Source organism: Schistocerca nitens, chromosome 6 (assembly GCF_023898315.1).
Source record: "Schistocerca nitens isolate TAMUIC-IGC-003100 chromosome 6, iqSchNite1.1, whole genome shotgun sequence".
NCBI classification, from domain to species: domain Eukaryota; kingdom Metazoa; phylum Arthropoda; class Insecta; order Orthoptera; family Acrididae; genus Schistocerca; species Schistocerca nitens.
In genome coordinates, this window is record NC_064619.1 from 250,132,275 (window position 1) to 250,146,407 (window position 14,133).

The 14,133-nt window shown below is 38.8% G+C and overlaps 1 protein-coding gene across 1 annotated transcript in view; it reads left to right on the plus strand.

Annotated features, from left to right (window-relative positions):
- LOC126263630 (protein O-mannosyltransferase 1) overlaps positions 1 to 14,133 on the plus strand; it is a 176,326-nt gene that overhangs the window by 93,651 nt on the left and 68,542 nt on the right. The window contains exon 6 of the mRNA XM_049960721.1: positions 5,622 to 5,871. Coding sequence (XP_049816678.1) covers positions 5,622 to 5,871 — 250 coding nt within the window. The remainder of the gene's footprint in view (positions 1 to 5,621; positions 5,872 to 14,133) is intronic.

Sequence of the window (14,133 nt, forward strand, 5' to 3'; positions counted from 1 at the left end):
GAGGGCTCGATAATCCTTGCTCAGACACCATGCACCACACTTCTTATGCACTAAATGAAGTTGCGATGACCGTGGGCTACTCGACAGGTGCATAATACTTCCTGAAGTATGCTATAGAACTCAGCTTTTGATGTGGTCAGATAGTCTGGGGCCAAAAGTCAGGTTGACAGGATACTGGTGGTCTGTCAGTAGCTTTAATATAATCCATAGTGTAGTGACATATATCTCTCAGGGCTCCAGGCGGTCGTATCAGTGTTGGAAATTTCTGCAGTAAATCTGTGTACTCACTGCTTGTGGCTTGTATGAGCTTGAGCTTAGCCTTGTGTGCTGTGTTCAGCTAGTGTTGCTGTCAACCAGCTGAGCATTCACCGTGTCTGGCAACAGTTGATAGTAGGCTAAAAAATCTGCCCCTGTTATGGGTTCCAACATGCCTGCAATTGTGCAGTCCCAAGCCAGGTCGCACCACTGTCAGAGATCCAGTTTGATCCGCAGTGTTCCATAATTATGTTGGTGTGGTAGAATTATTAGCTGCAGTCTGGCAGGAAGTGTTTGGTGGTGTCCCTTACTATGTAACTGCGTGTATGAAAATAGGTGTAGGTCTGACTCAGCATCCACTAACTATATTTGTCGAGACTTGCAGTCACTTATGAGCAGGCGCTGTAACATAGTCCAGCAATTGGATGGTGTGCCTACATCAGACTGCTACTGGCATTTGGGTGAGCACAGGGCATAGTATATTTATGCGCATTGTCTCCCAATCTTTTGTGGTACCAACAAAAGGAAAGTTGACTTGCCCCAGACATAGTTGGTGAGTAGCCTCTTGATCTGTTGTGGTAATTGCTTGCGTCCTTGCTGTGATTCTGATGAGTCAACAGTTCAGCAATCTGTTTACTCAACAAATCAACCTTGGTAGCCAGGACATTATAATCAGTGTGATAACAATGGACATTGACAGGCTGTTGCATGGCACTTACCAGTGCAGATGTTAATGCATTAAATATTTTATCAACCAATTCATCTACTACATCCAAGGCCATGTTGGTTTGAGATGCAATAACAGCTTTCACTTGAGGTGGCAGACGACTACTCCACAATGTACACAGAAGTCTTTCAGGCACGGTACCAGTGTCAACCTTGGCCTATAAATATCTCGTATATTGTAATGGTCTCCTGTCTTCAATGTCTTTTTGTGTCAAAATGGGCCCGATTCGCTCCTCTTGCGATGCAGACATCCCACGAGTCAGTCCTGTCTTCAGTTTCTCATAAGCCTCCATCTAGGTAGAGCAGTGATCAAATCTTCAGTCTTCATGGCATATTTATGGTCTAAATGGCATACCGTGATTGTGATTTGGTGTAATCCATTCTAAGGCCCCCGTAGACAAAACTGGCTTCCACTTGAGCAAATCCCAGTGCTGAATTATGTGGCCAGAAGGGTGTAAGCATGCAGTGAGCCGTGAGACTGAAGGTATAGAGCTGAGTCGATGTTTCCGTCATGTCATAATGTCAGTGGAGAATGCAACTTCAATAAATTCCATCTTACAGTAGCATTGTCCCTGAATGCACTAACTCAACTCAAAAGCTGTATCTAAGCAAGTATTTATCACAAAGAGAGTACAACATTCAGTCAAAGAATAAGGACAGCATCATTGCAAAACACAGTGCCCTTGACACCTAGCATGAAAATATTTAATAGCACAATATAAATACGTACTTGCGATGCCACCCGGCACTTACTGCACTGAGAGGGATGGTCTTGGACACTGCAGTCAATAGACGATATTTGGTGAGTGAGTTTTTAAATGTGCCCTGTTCTGAAGCAGTTGATCTTAAACAAAGGTTAAACACATACTTGTTAAAAATCCATCTCATATTTTATCTTTTCAGGAGGCACATTGAACCACTTTCTGTAACATGTATCTGACAAAGTCTGTAAAGGCAGGAAATGATTTTGTTATAAACTATCAATGAAATTTAATTTAATGTTTGTAGTGTGAATGAGCTTCATGATAATGATATTCAGCATAGTCCAGTGTATAAATACATTATTTGTTTAGAACCTTTAGGTAGGATGTGCTCATCTGTAACATACCATATAAAAAATATGTAGATAACAGTATTGATATAGATACAAGCAGGTATTAGATGTGGCCTATTAGAAGTACAAAAATGAAATGTGGTAATGCCATTGATGCATATGAGTTTGCATAGTGTGAATAAATGCAATGAAAGCTATTATTCATACTTGAAGGCGTCAATTTTACCTTGGAGACGTCATAAACTTAAGTTATGTAAGATACTAGCAGAGATCGGACCTGTCCCACCTTCTTTATGACACTACTAGTCCCAGTAACAAGTTGTATGGTAACTATTACCAATTACTTTGTGTGCTCTGCGTTGCTTTGTGTTATGTGTTGCTTGATTTCATACTTCATTATATTGAAATGAGTGAAAGAACTAATATTGGTCCATGACAGGATTCAGATTTGACTCTCACGACACCAGAAATGATCAGTGATTTTTATGACCGTGTGTCAGTTCTGATTTCTCAGAAGCAGAAGTACAGATGTAGACTTCCATCCCTCTTAGGTAGAGATTGGGCTTGTTGCACCCACACCTCTACTCTCCCTGCAGCAGTCTAAGTCCACATTAGTATATTCTTGTAGAGGATGACCATGTTGACATATCCGCACTATATTGCACGTTAAATTGTTTACATGTTTTGTGTGTGTGGATATTTTTTTTAGTATTACAGCTAACTTGTGGGCTTTCATTAAAATTTTGCTTTAGATTTTATTGATTTGACATACTGTGTTATCAAAGGTCTCAGAACTTTACTGCAATTTTATTTATTGCCCACATAGTGACTTTGCATTTCTTGATTCCACTTATCATTTCAGTCTGTATTTACTACTGATTACGTAATTTAGTTTTTTTTTTGAAACCAGTAATCATCATTTAAAACCAATTGCTTGGGATTATAAGTATTGTAAATTTTTATGTTCTCATAGTAGGCATATGTATGAGTCAGACTACACTAGCTGTTGTGAATATTGTTTGCTTGTCCTGCTTTAATGTAATTTATGCTTTAATAATATTTTGTTTGTTTATATTATTTAGAATGTTTCCATTTGGTGCTTCTCGTATACAACATGGATTTCAAGTTTATAATTACTGAACACTGTTGTATAAGGTTGTGTTATTGTGACCACCACATATATCTGTTACCCAAACATGGTTTGTGAAATGCAGTGTGCACCATCAAAGTTGGTACATAAAATAAATGATAGGCTATCTTAACATATTTTGTCCGTCACCATGTGTAAAGAAAGCAGTTTATTTTAGTTGAAAAAGAGATGATCTTCAGCTGTCTGCATGGGGAAAGGGGAGTTCAGAAACATCAACATATCAAGTAAGAAACACTGAAGAACAAACATACTTCAACTACTATCAGAAGTATGGAGTGTGGTGGGGCATCATAATGGAGAGTCAAATATGTTTACCTAATTGGTTAGAAATCCGCCCTGTACCAAGAAGGGAAGGCTGAACAGTGGAAGGAATATATAGAGGGTCTGTATAAGAGAATCAAATGTCAGTACAATATTATTGAAAGAGAAAAGGAAGTAGGTGAAGATGAGATGGGAGATACAATACTGCGAGAAGAATTTGACAGAGCAGTGAAAGGCCTAAGATGTAACAAGGCATCTGGAGTAGACAACATTCCCTCAGAATTATTGACATCCTTGGGAGAGCTAGACATGATAAAATGTTCCCCCTGGTGTGCAAGATATGAGGTAGGCAAAATATCCTCATAATAATTCCAATCCTAAAGAAAACCAGTGCTGACAGGTGTGAATATCAACAAACCATCAATTTAATAAGATGTGGTTGCAAAAATACTAACATGAATCATTTAAAGAAAAACAAAAAAATATAGAAACCAACCTCAGGGAAGAAATGTAGGAGTGTGTGAGACTATACCGATCCTACGACTTGCTTTAGAAGATAGTTTGAAGAAAGGTGAAGGTTTACAGCATTTGGAGATTTATAGAAAGCTTTTGACAGTGTGGTCTGGACTAATTTGTGAAATTTTGATGGTAGCAGAGATAAAAATACAGGGAGTGAAAAGTTATTTACAGCTTGTGTAGAAACTACATTGTAGTTAAAAGTCGAAGGACACGAAAAGAAAGTAGTAGTAGGGAAGGGTAGAGACAGGTTTGTAGCCTTTTGATGACATTATACAGCCTGTAGATTGAGCAGACTATGGGGGAAACCAAGGAGAAATATCAAAAGGGAACTAAAGTTCGTGGAGAAGAAATATAAATTTTGACATTTCCAGATGTTATTATAATTGTCAAAGACAGCAAAGAACTTTGAAGAACAGTCTAATGAAATCGATAGTGTCTTGAAAAGAAGATATAAGATGAATGCCAACAAAAGTAAAGCACAGATAACAGAATGCAGCCATTAAATGAGACATTGCAAATGGGATTGTACTAGGAAGTGTGACATATGATGAGTTTTGCTATTTGGGCAGCAAAATAAATTCTTGATGACAGAGGTAGAGAGAATATAAAATGCAGACTAGTAATTTCAAGTAAAAAGCAATTTCTGAAAAGTGGAATTTGTGAACATCAAATATAATAGGAAGTCTTTTTCTGGAAGGTATTTGTCTTGAGTGTAGCCTCCTATGGAAGCGCATTATGGACGATTGAGCAGTTCAGACAAGAAGAGAATAGGAGCTGTTCAAATGTGGTACTATAAAATTATGCCGAAGATTAGATGAATAGAGCGAATAACAGATGAGAAAGTTAATCGAATTTGGGAAAAAAGAAATTTATGACACATCATGACTAAGTAAGGGATCACTTGGTGTGACACATTCTGAGGCATCAAGGAGTTGTCAGTTTGGTAATTGAATGAAGTATGTATGTGGATGGAGGGGGGGGGGGGCAGAAGGGAAGGGGAGATAAAAATTGTAGACGGAGATCAAGACTTGAATACAGTAAGCAGGGTTAAACAGATATAAGTTGCGAAAGTTATGCAGAGATGAAGAGGCTTATGCTGGGTAGACTAGCATGGAGTGCTGTATCAGACGGTCTTCAGATTGAAGACAACAAAAACAACCATTCGTATCTCAAAAATTTCCTGGGTGTTAATCCAATTGAATGTAACTGAAACTACCTCAGTCTTTGTGTTTACCGAATGAACCACCTGCTATGTGGGAAGCACTGTAGACACCATGGCTCCAAATACTTGTGGAGCATAACAGAGCCAGAGTGGGTCACTTCAGCTCATCTAGCTACTGGTTGTAATGAAACACTCTCTCTCTCTCTCTCTCTCTCTCTCTCTCTCTCTCTCAAGAGAGGGGAGGGAGAGAGAGAGAGATATTACCTGAACATTTTGCACTGTCAGTTTGTGTGCAGGGTATGTGGTCTTTTGTCTGTTTAAATTGTTTCTACTTGTATTTTACATTTATATGTCTATGCATGAAGCATTTTTGTAATGTCTTGTGCAAAGCATGTAGAAGCATGTGCCAGGCTGCATTGTCCTATACATTTATCTGTTTTGTCTGATTTATGGTGTTGTGTATTTTAAAAGAAATGCTGGTCCTTTGTTTTCAGTGTGAAGTATGTGGGGTTCTTTTCATGTTCTCTTGCAATGGCAATACTTGCACAAGATTATTGGAAGCTGCTTGGGAACAGGAAGCTGTCAGATTCAGCAGTTGTGTTCCAGTTACTGGCCCGATTAATAGTCGTTATTGGAGTGCCTGTGGCGGTATATCTTGGGATATTCTATGCTCATCTCTCAGTACTTACATTAGCTGGACCACATGACAGTGTAATGTCAAGTGCCTTCCAGGCTAGTCTTGAGGTAACTTGATTATTTGTACTTACACGTATATTGAGATGGAATATGTACATTAGTTCCACTGAGGTAACATAAGTAGTCAGTGCCAAATGAGAAAAGTAATTCCGTTCAGTATTTGTATTAATTTTAGGATTATTGTAACATTGCAAAAGTGTTTGTCCCACATATTTTCACAGTTTTTATGAAATTGCAGATAGTATAGTGACTGCATAAAAAGGGAAATTCAGTTATTTATTATTGAAGGGATAAATTTCAATCCTATACATCCCATTCAAAGCCCAATCTTCCCATTATTACCAAATCTCTGCACTTGGTTATTGTCATTGGGACACTTTTTGAATGGGCAGTGTGAAACAAACAAATGTTTTAATGAAAGTTGTGGTAGTCTCTGGATATGGTTTAGATTAAAAAATATGTAGTCCACAGATGTTTCATTATACCGTATTTACTCAAATCTAAGCCCCACTTTTTTTCCGGTTTTTGTAATCCACAAAACCGCCTGCGGCTTAGAATCAAGTGCAAAGTAAGCGGAAGTTCTGAAAAATGTTGGTACGTGCTGCCACAACTAACTTCTGCCGTCAAATATATGTAGCGCTACACAGGCATGCTTTGCAGGCACGAAGATAAATACTGGTGCCAAAACCTCTGAGTCAGTAAATAAATAAGAAAAAAAAAAAAAAAAGGTGGAAGACGAGCTTTTTTCTCTGCCCTGAGTTTCGACCACTTCATTTTCGTACATTATCCAACGAAGTAAATACAAATTGCGTATTGTTCATCTTCGAATGTAGCAGCATTTCAATGTACTATGAAAATTCTGAAGGTGGCAGGGGTAAAATACAGGGAACGAAAGGCTATTTACAATTTGTACAGAAACCAAATGGCAGTTATAAGAGTTGAGGGGCATGAAAGGGAAGCAGTGGTTGGGAAGGGAGTGAGACAGGGTTGTAGCCTCTCCCTGATGTTATTCAATCTGTATATTGAGCAAGCAGTGAAGGAAACAAAAGAAAAATTCGGAGTAGGTATTAAAATCCATGGAGAAGAAATAAAAACCTTGAGGTTCGCCGATGACATTGTAATTCTGTCAGAGACAGAAAAGGACTTGGAAGAGCAGTTGAATGGAATGGATAGCGTCTTGAAAGGAGGATATAAGATGAACATCAACAAAAGCAAAACGAGGATAATGGAATGTAGTCGAATTAAGTCGGGAGATGCTGAGGGTATTAGATTAAGAAATGAGACACTTGAAGTAGTAAAGGAGTTTTGCTATTTGGGGAGCAAAATAGCTGATGATGGTCGAAGTAGAGAGGATATAAAATGTAGACTGGCAATGGCAAGGAAAGCGTTTCTGAAGAAGAGAAATTTGTTAACATCGTGTATAGATTTAAGCGTCAGGAAGTCGTTTCTGAAAGTATTTGTATGGAGTGTAGCCATGTATGGAAGTGAAACATGGATGATAAATACTTTGGACAAGAAGAGAATAGAAGCTTTCGAAATGTGGTGCTACAGAAGAATGCTAAAGATTAGATGGGTAGATCACATAACTAATGAGGAGGTATTGAATAGGATTGGGGAGAAGAGAAGTTTGTGGCACAACTTGACTAGAATAAGGGATCGATTGGTAGGACATGTTTTGAGGCATCAAGGGATCACAAATTTAGCATTGGAGGGCAGCTTGGAGGGTAAAAATCATAGAGGGAGACCAAGAGATGAATACACCAAGCAGATTCAGAAGGATGTAGGTTGCAGTAGGTACTGGGAGATGAAGAAGCTTGCACAGGATAGAGTAGCGTGGAGAGCTGCATCAAACCAGTCTCAGGACTGAAGACCACAAAACAAAAACAACAACAACAACAACAACAACATAAAAATCCGACTGGCAAGACTGTTTGGGATGTTTGTCAATATGGCCAACTCTACGTTCTGAATTTTTTCCTACCTGTGAGAAGAAATGGTTGCTAATAGGAACTTTCATGAACTGCGAATCACATGCAGTATTCTCTTCACCATAAGAATAATACGAATATAAACATTTTGCCATGTATTCTTTCATGTTTGCTGCTATCTCATTTAAATCCTGTCAGCCTAATAAACTACGAAACTAGTGTGAGACAACAGCAAACGCGGAAGAATATACATATCATGTCATGTTTATATTCGTATTATTCTTATGCCTAATAGTGATACAGTCAGAAATGAAGCACGGCAATTGACTAGATTTTTATATCTAAGATGACTAATTTCTGTGCACAATGTAATGTACTAAAGAGGTGCCTGCAAAGATTTTCAAACGGATAATAATTTTCGCTAAACTCTCGTTCAGAACATCTTCTATCATACGCAGTCTATTATTTGGTTCTTGTTGATCATTATCAAAGATAGCAGCGGTGTAAGTAACAACAAATAGCAGTCTCTTGCCATTGTTTTGCTAATGAGACAATTCCTCTCTTTTTTTTTTCATTGTAAGCGGCGGTAGCGCGCACAAAAGCAAGCCATGCCGCGAGCGGCGACAGGCCGTAAACACTCATTATCAGAATGCGGCAAACAATGCATGACACAGTACAATAATGCATTTTCAGCTTATAGTGACGTAAACACGTATAACAAAGAGAACGGCACTTACGAGATCAAAGAAAAATAAGCAATCAATTCAAACCAGATGAAGCACATGAAAAAGGAAAGGTACCCGTATAAATACGGACGGAGCACCTGACGCATAGCAATGGCTACCTTGTAAACCTTAACTGCTAAGCTTACAACTTGAACCAAACTACTGTAGCTGTATTGTCATTCATTCGACCTAAATTGTGTCTCATATTAAAATGGACCAACTTTGTTTCGATTTGGAGGTGCGGCCTAAAACTTTTCTCTCCCCTTGAATTTCGAGTCTCAAATTTCAGGTGCGGCTTAGATTCGGGATATATATATTTCGAGTCTCATTTACCACGTGCGGCTTATATTCGAGTGCGTCTTAGATTCGAGTAAATACGGTACTTTGTGTACTGTATTAGCAGAGAAATCATTAAATTATTGCTCCTCACTGAATGAGGGAATTCAGGGGGTAAAGCACTGAATTTGGATTTTGGAGGAGCAGGACCATATCCTTGTCCACTTCTTCAGTTAGTTTATTGTTGGTTTTTCTAAATCATTTCAGGTGAATGTCAGATTGTTCTAATGAAAAAGCAAACAATTTCCTTCCCTATCCTTTTCCAATTGAGGTTGTGCTCTGTCTAAATAGCTTGCTATGGACAATATATCTAATACTTCATCAAGCTGTAAAATGTCCCTTGTGATATGATATTTTGAAAATATCAGAGATAAAATACAGGGAGTGAAAGTTTATCTGCAGCTTTTACAGAAACTCTAGTGCAGTTATAAGAGTTGAAATACATGCAAAGGATGCAGTAGTAGAGAAGGGTGTGAGACAGGGTTTGTTGCCTGTCCCCAGTATTATTCAAGCTGTACATTGAGCACGTGCTGAAAGAAACCAAGGAGAAACTTAAAAAAGAGGAATTAAAAGTTCAGGGCGAAAAAAAATAATAAAAAAAATCCTTTGAGGATCGCCAGTAACAATGTAATTGTATCAGAGGCGGCAAAGGGCTTGTAAGATCAGTTGAACAGAATTAAAGTGTACAAAAAACAAGACTGTAAGGTGAACAACACCGAAAGTAAAGCAGGGATGATGGAGTTTTGCTGAATTAAATCAGACAGTGCTGCGGGAATTAGATCAGGAAATGAGACACTGAAAGTAATAGACAAGTTTTGCTATTTGGGCAGCAAAATAATGTAATGACAGAAGTAAAGAGGACATAAGAAGTGGACTGGCAGTAGAAATAAAAGTGTTTCTAGAAACTGAATAATGAGTTAACATCAAATACAAATTTAAAGCCGGCCCGGGGGGCCGAGCAGTTCTAGGCGCTTGAGTCTAGAACTGCGTGACCGCTACGGTCGCAGGTTCGAAACCTGCCTCAGACATGGATGTGTGTGATGTCCTTAGGTTAGTTAGGTTTAAGTAGTTCTAAGTTCTAGGGGACTGATGACCTCATATGATAAGTCCCACATAGTGCTCAGAGCCATTTGAACAAATTTAAATGTTAGTAAGTAAATACACACACACACACACACACACACATTCACGCAGGCTCACATGTGTAGCAGTCCTTTTGTTTTATCTGTCTGAGTCAGCATTTCCTCTATATGGTGAGTAGCACTCTCTCCTTTTCATAATATGATAGTATAAAAGTATTTGCCCGGAGTGTAGGCTGATATGGAAGTAAAATAATAAAATAAAAGCTTGAAATGTAGCACTACATAAGAAGAATAGGCCATTTAACTGATTAACTAATGAAGACATTTTAAATCAAAGTGGGAAGAAAATAACTTTATCCCACAACTTGGCTAAAATAAGGAATTGGTTGACAGGACATCCTGAGGCATTAAAGAGCAGGTAATTTCGTAGCAGAGAGTAGGGGTATGGGATAAAAATTGTAGAGGGAAACCAAGGCATGGCTGCAATAAATAGGTTCAAGTATTATTCAGATACATTAATCATCTAAGATGACACAACTTGCTCAGAGTAGACTAATGTGGAGAGCTGCAAAAATTAGTCATGGAACTAAAGACAACAACAACAGCAGCTTAGGCTAGGATTGTTGAGGTCTGAAGTGTCTAAGTGACCTCCGCCTCGAAAGTAATATAATATAAAATAAAATAAAGAAATAAGCTATTGCTTGTTCGTAATTCACACTCTACTATCTTTGGTTAGGTTGTCAGTCTGGTCAGTCCAGTGTCTCTGCCAAACCGTTGTAGCCTAAGACAATTCTATCTTCTGTGTGACTATTACTTGTCTTACTGACCTGCCCCGTATGTGCACTTAACGTCACATATTGGATCGTACTGGCAATAGTCGATACTATGAAGAGCTTACAATTCATCAGTTCAAATGATAATATTTCACAGTTCTCTTTGCGATGGTTACATACAAAAACAACCACACACATGATAGAATTGAACAAACATTCTGCAATGGCAGTTTAGTGTACCTTGCAATTATGTTATGTCAGCTACACAAGAAGAAATCTGATTGCTCGTTCTGCAGCATGTATCATGTCAAGATTATTATCTGGCACTATTGTCTTTGAAACTGCAATACCCAGAACTTTCCCCATCCGCTCTTACTTTCTTGATGCCAGTCTCAGTGGTAGAACTTCCACCAACTTTTGAATTCCAAGCCTTGTCTTGTCCCCTTCCTAAGATTGATTCTCCCAGCTTTGCGACTGTGCCCGGGACAACATACCTGTATGTGTCGCCTAAAGAAGAACAGAAATTCTTTTGCTGAGCTTCCGTACTTACATTCTGGCATGTATACTAATGTAATGTTCAGCACCTACCTCCTCAAGCCCCACCAGTGGTAAATCATACATTATCAAAGGTAGAGCAAGTTTTGAATCCACATCTGTCGTTTACTAACTACTGTGTGTCCATTGCACAGCATTTTATATAGGAATGACCATTACTAAAGTGGCTGTGAACAGAAAGGGAAATACTAGAACTGCCCACCTAGGGGACACACTGTATCCAAGTGCTAAATGTGCTGTACAGCAAGATGCAAGGGACTAGAGTGCCTGTTCAACCATACAGCTCATTTCTATCTTCCCACTCAATTGTAGTTCCCTTGAGCTTTGAAAGGTGGCCATCCTACGTATCTTTGCATTCAGACACTCTTCTGGACTTAATCTCCGTTAATTTATGGTGATGCCTCATATTGTCTATTATTATCTTTTATTATTATTATTATTTTGTATTATATTTTTATTCATTATGCCTGATTTAAATATTTTATTTGTAGCTTTATACTGTTTCATCTTCTTCCTCACTTTGGGGATCTCTTTGAGCAACTACTCTGACTGCACCCCCTTCCCCCCCTGCTCCCCCTCACCTTTCCTAGTCTCACCTCGTTCTTATAACAAATGGGTCTCTCCATTCTGGGGTCCGAGTGAACTGTCTTTCCTTTATAACTTCATAACACCTATCCTTCTGTCCTAAGCTAGGGTATTTTCTTGTGCTTTTATATGTGTTTTGTGACAGTTTAGCCATTCTGTTCTTAGTATCTGTGGGACTGCAACATATGTCATTTATTAGATTAAGAGCAAGTTGGCATGGCTCCGTGTAAATGTTGAGTTGCTGAGATCTTTATATTCATTTTATTTTCTCCTATCAATGGAAAATCCAGGATGGAATAACGACAATATTATGAAACAGGTAGATTGCTATAAACATTACAGCCGAAATATTGAGTCACAGACACACACAATGGAAAGACTACTAAACACATAAGTTAAGGCCTTTTTCTAAAATAGATCACACACACACAGTCATCACTATCACTGGCTGAAGAGGCCAGACTTTTATTTTCTTCTGTCTGAACAGCTTTGTACCATTGCCCTTATCAACAAAGTGCTTCTTGAGAATGGAATAACAACATATTCAGGAAAATACTGTAGAACATAAATAACTTAGGAGCAAAGGATACAGCACACCAATTAGTAAAAGGATTGAGTTATTTACAGGCACACAAGAAAGAATGTAAACATCGCTAGCTTTTGGACAAGTGCTTTAACAAGCCGGAGTACACATTGTGGGTTCAGCTGGTCTGCTGTAGCAGCAAAGAGGTGTGTGTGTGTGTGTGTGTGTGTGTGTGTGTGTGTGTGTGTGGAGGGTCTCTCTTTCTTTACACACCTAACCAACTATATCCGTACCTGTAACTACTTATCCTGGGAGAGAAATACTGTATTTGCAAATAAATCTGTGACTCGGCCATGGGCATCCACATATTACTGTCATACGCCAACCTGTTTGTAGATCATCTATGTTGTGCAAGATGTTTCCTTCCACCAAGTCAAAACACTACATTATATATTGAAGTACCTATATGTAAAAACTACAGTGGATCTTTCATGTGCACTGTTGTGCCTTACACAGAGATCCATGCATCTTCGTGCATTCTTAACATATTGTGTAGCATATCAGTAGTTGTACTTTGAAAGGCTTCCTCAACATTGAAGCTCTCTATTATTCCTCGTAATGAGTTGTCTGACATGGTAAGATCCATGCTTTGAAGTGGCTGTCTGAATGGGGCTGGAGATGTTGCTGAACTATGCCCAATCCAGGGGTATCAAAATTATTCATGAAGGAACTCGCGTAACTGAATTGCAAAGTGCATTGGAGCTCTGCCCTCCTGTGCCCACATATGATCCATGATTCCCTTGTCTTTGAGTTGAGGCATTAACTATTGGGTTGATGCATAAGACTGTAGTGTTTTTCCATAAGTTTAATAAACACAACAGATACACATAACGGAGACTTTAGTCATTAATAATATATTCTTCTTCACTATTTACAACAGTCTGCCAACACTGTGCTAACTTTTTGATTCCGTGACTATAGAAATCATGTAGTACTGAAGCAAAGAACTCGTTGAGCCATGTTTGGATTGCATTTTTATCTGGAAAGGAATTTCCTCGAAGGCTGTTCAGCAGAGAGCAGAAAGGGTGAAAAATCTGAGGACGCAAGATCAGGTGAATAAGATGGATTCAGAATGATTTCCCAACACAACTCCTTTATAATGTTTTTTGTCAGTCATGCAGAAAGCGGGCAGACTTTGTCGTGGAGTAGCATCACGTGACACAGTTTTCATGGTCATTGTTCTTGGATAGCATCTGCAAAACATCTCTGTTGTTGACAGTAAATGCTAGCAGAGATGGTTACACCTCAGGGAAGCTATTCGCAGTACACCACACTGTTACTGTTCCACCACATGCATAACATTATCTTTTGAGGATGTACACAGATCTTTGTAGAGGGAGTTGCTGCTTTGTTTGGGCTCAGCCATCTCTCTCTTTTTCTTTTGTTTACATAAAGATGCCGTTTCTCATCACCAGTAACCATACAGAACAGGAATGGTCGGTGTCGTTCACGAGCCATTTAATGACGAGCAAGCAGACACACACATAGGACCACCCACTAATTTTTGTGGTTTTGACTTAGAGTGTGTGGCACCCATACATCTGATTTTTGAAGTTTCTCCATCGCATGCAAATGTCACACTGTGGTGCCAATGATCACATGTACTTGAGTACAAAGATGTGGATCATTGTGGTTGTGTTTAAATGCTCTTCATCAAACCCCGAAGATCTTCCTGAATATAGATAGTCACTAATGTCGAAATGATTCTCCTTAAATGAGAAAACCATTTTCTTGCCATGCTCT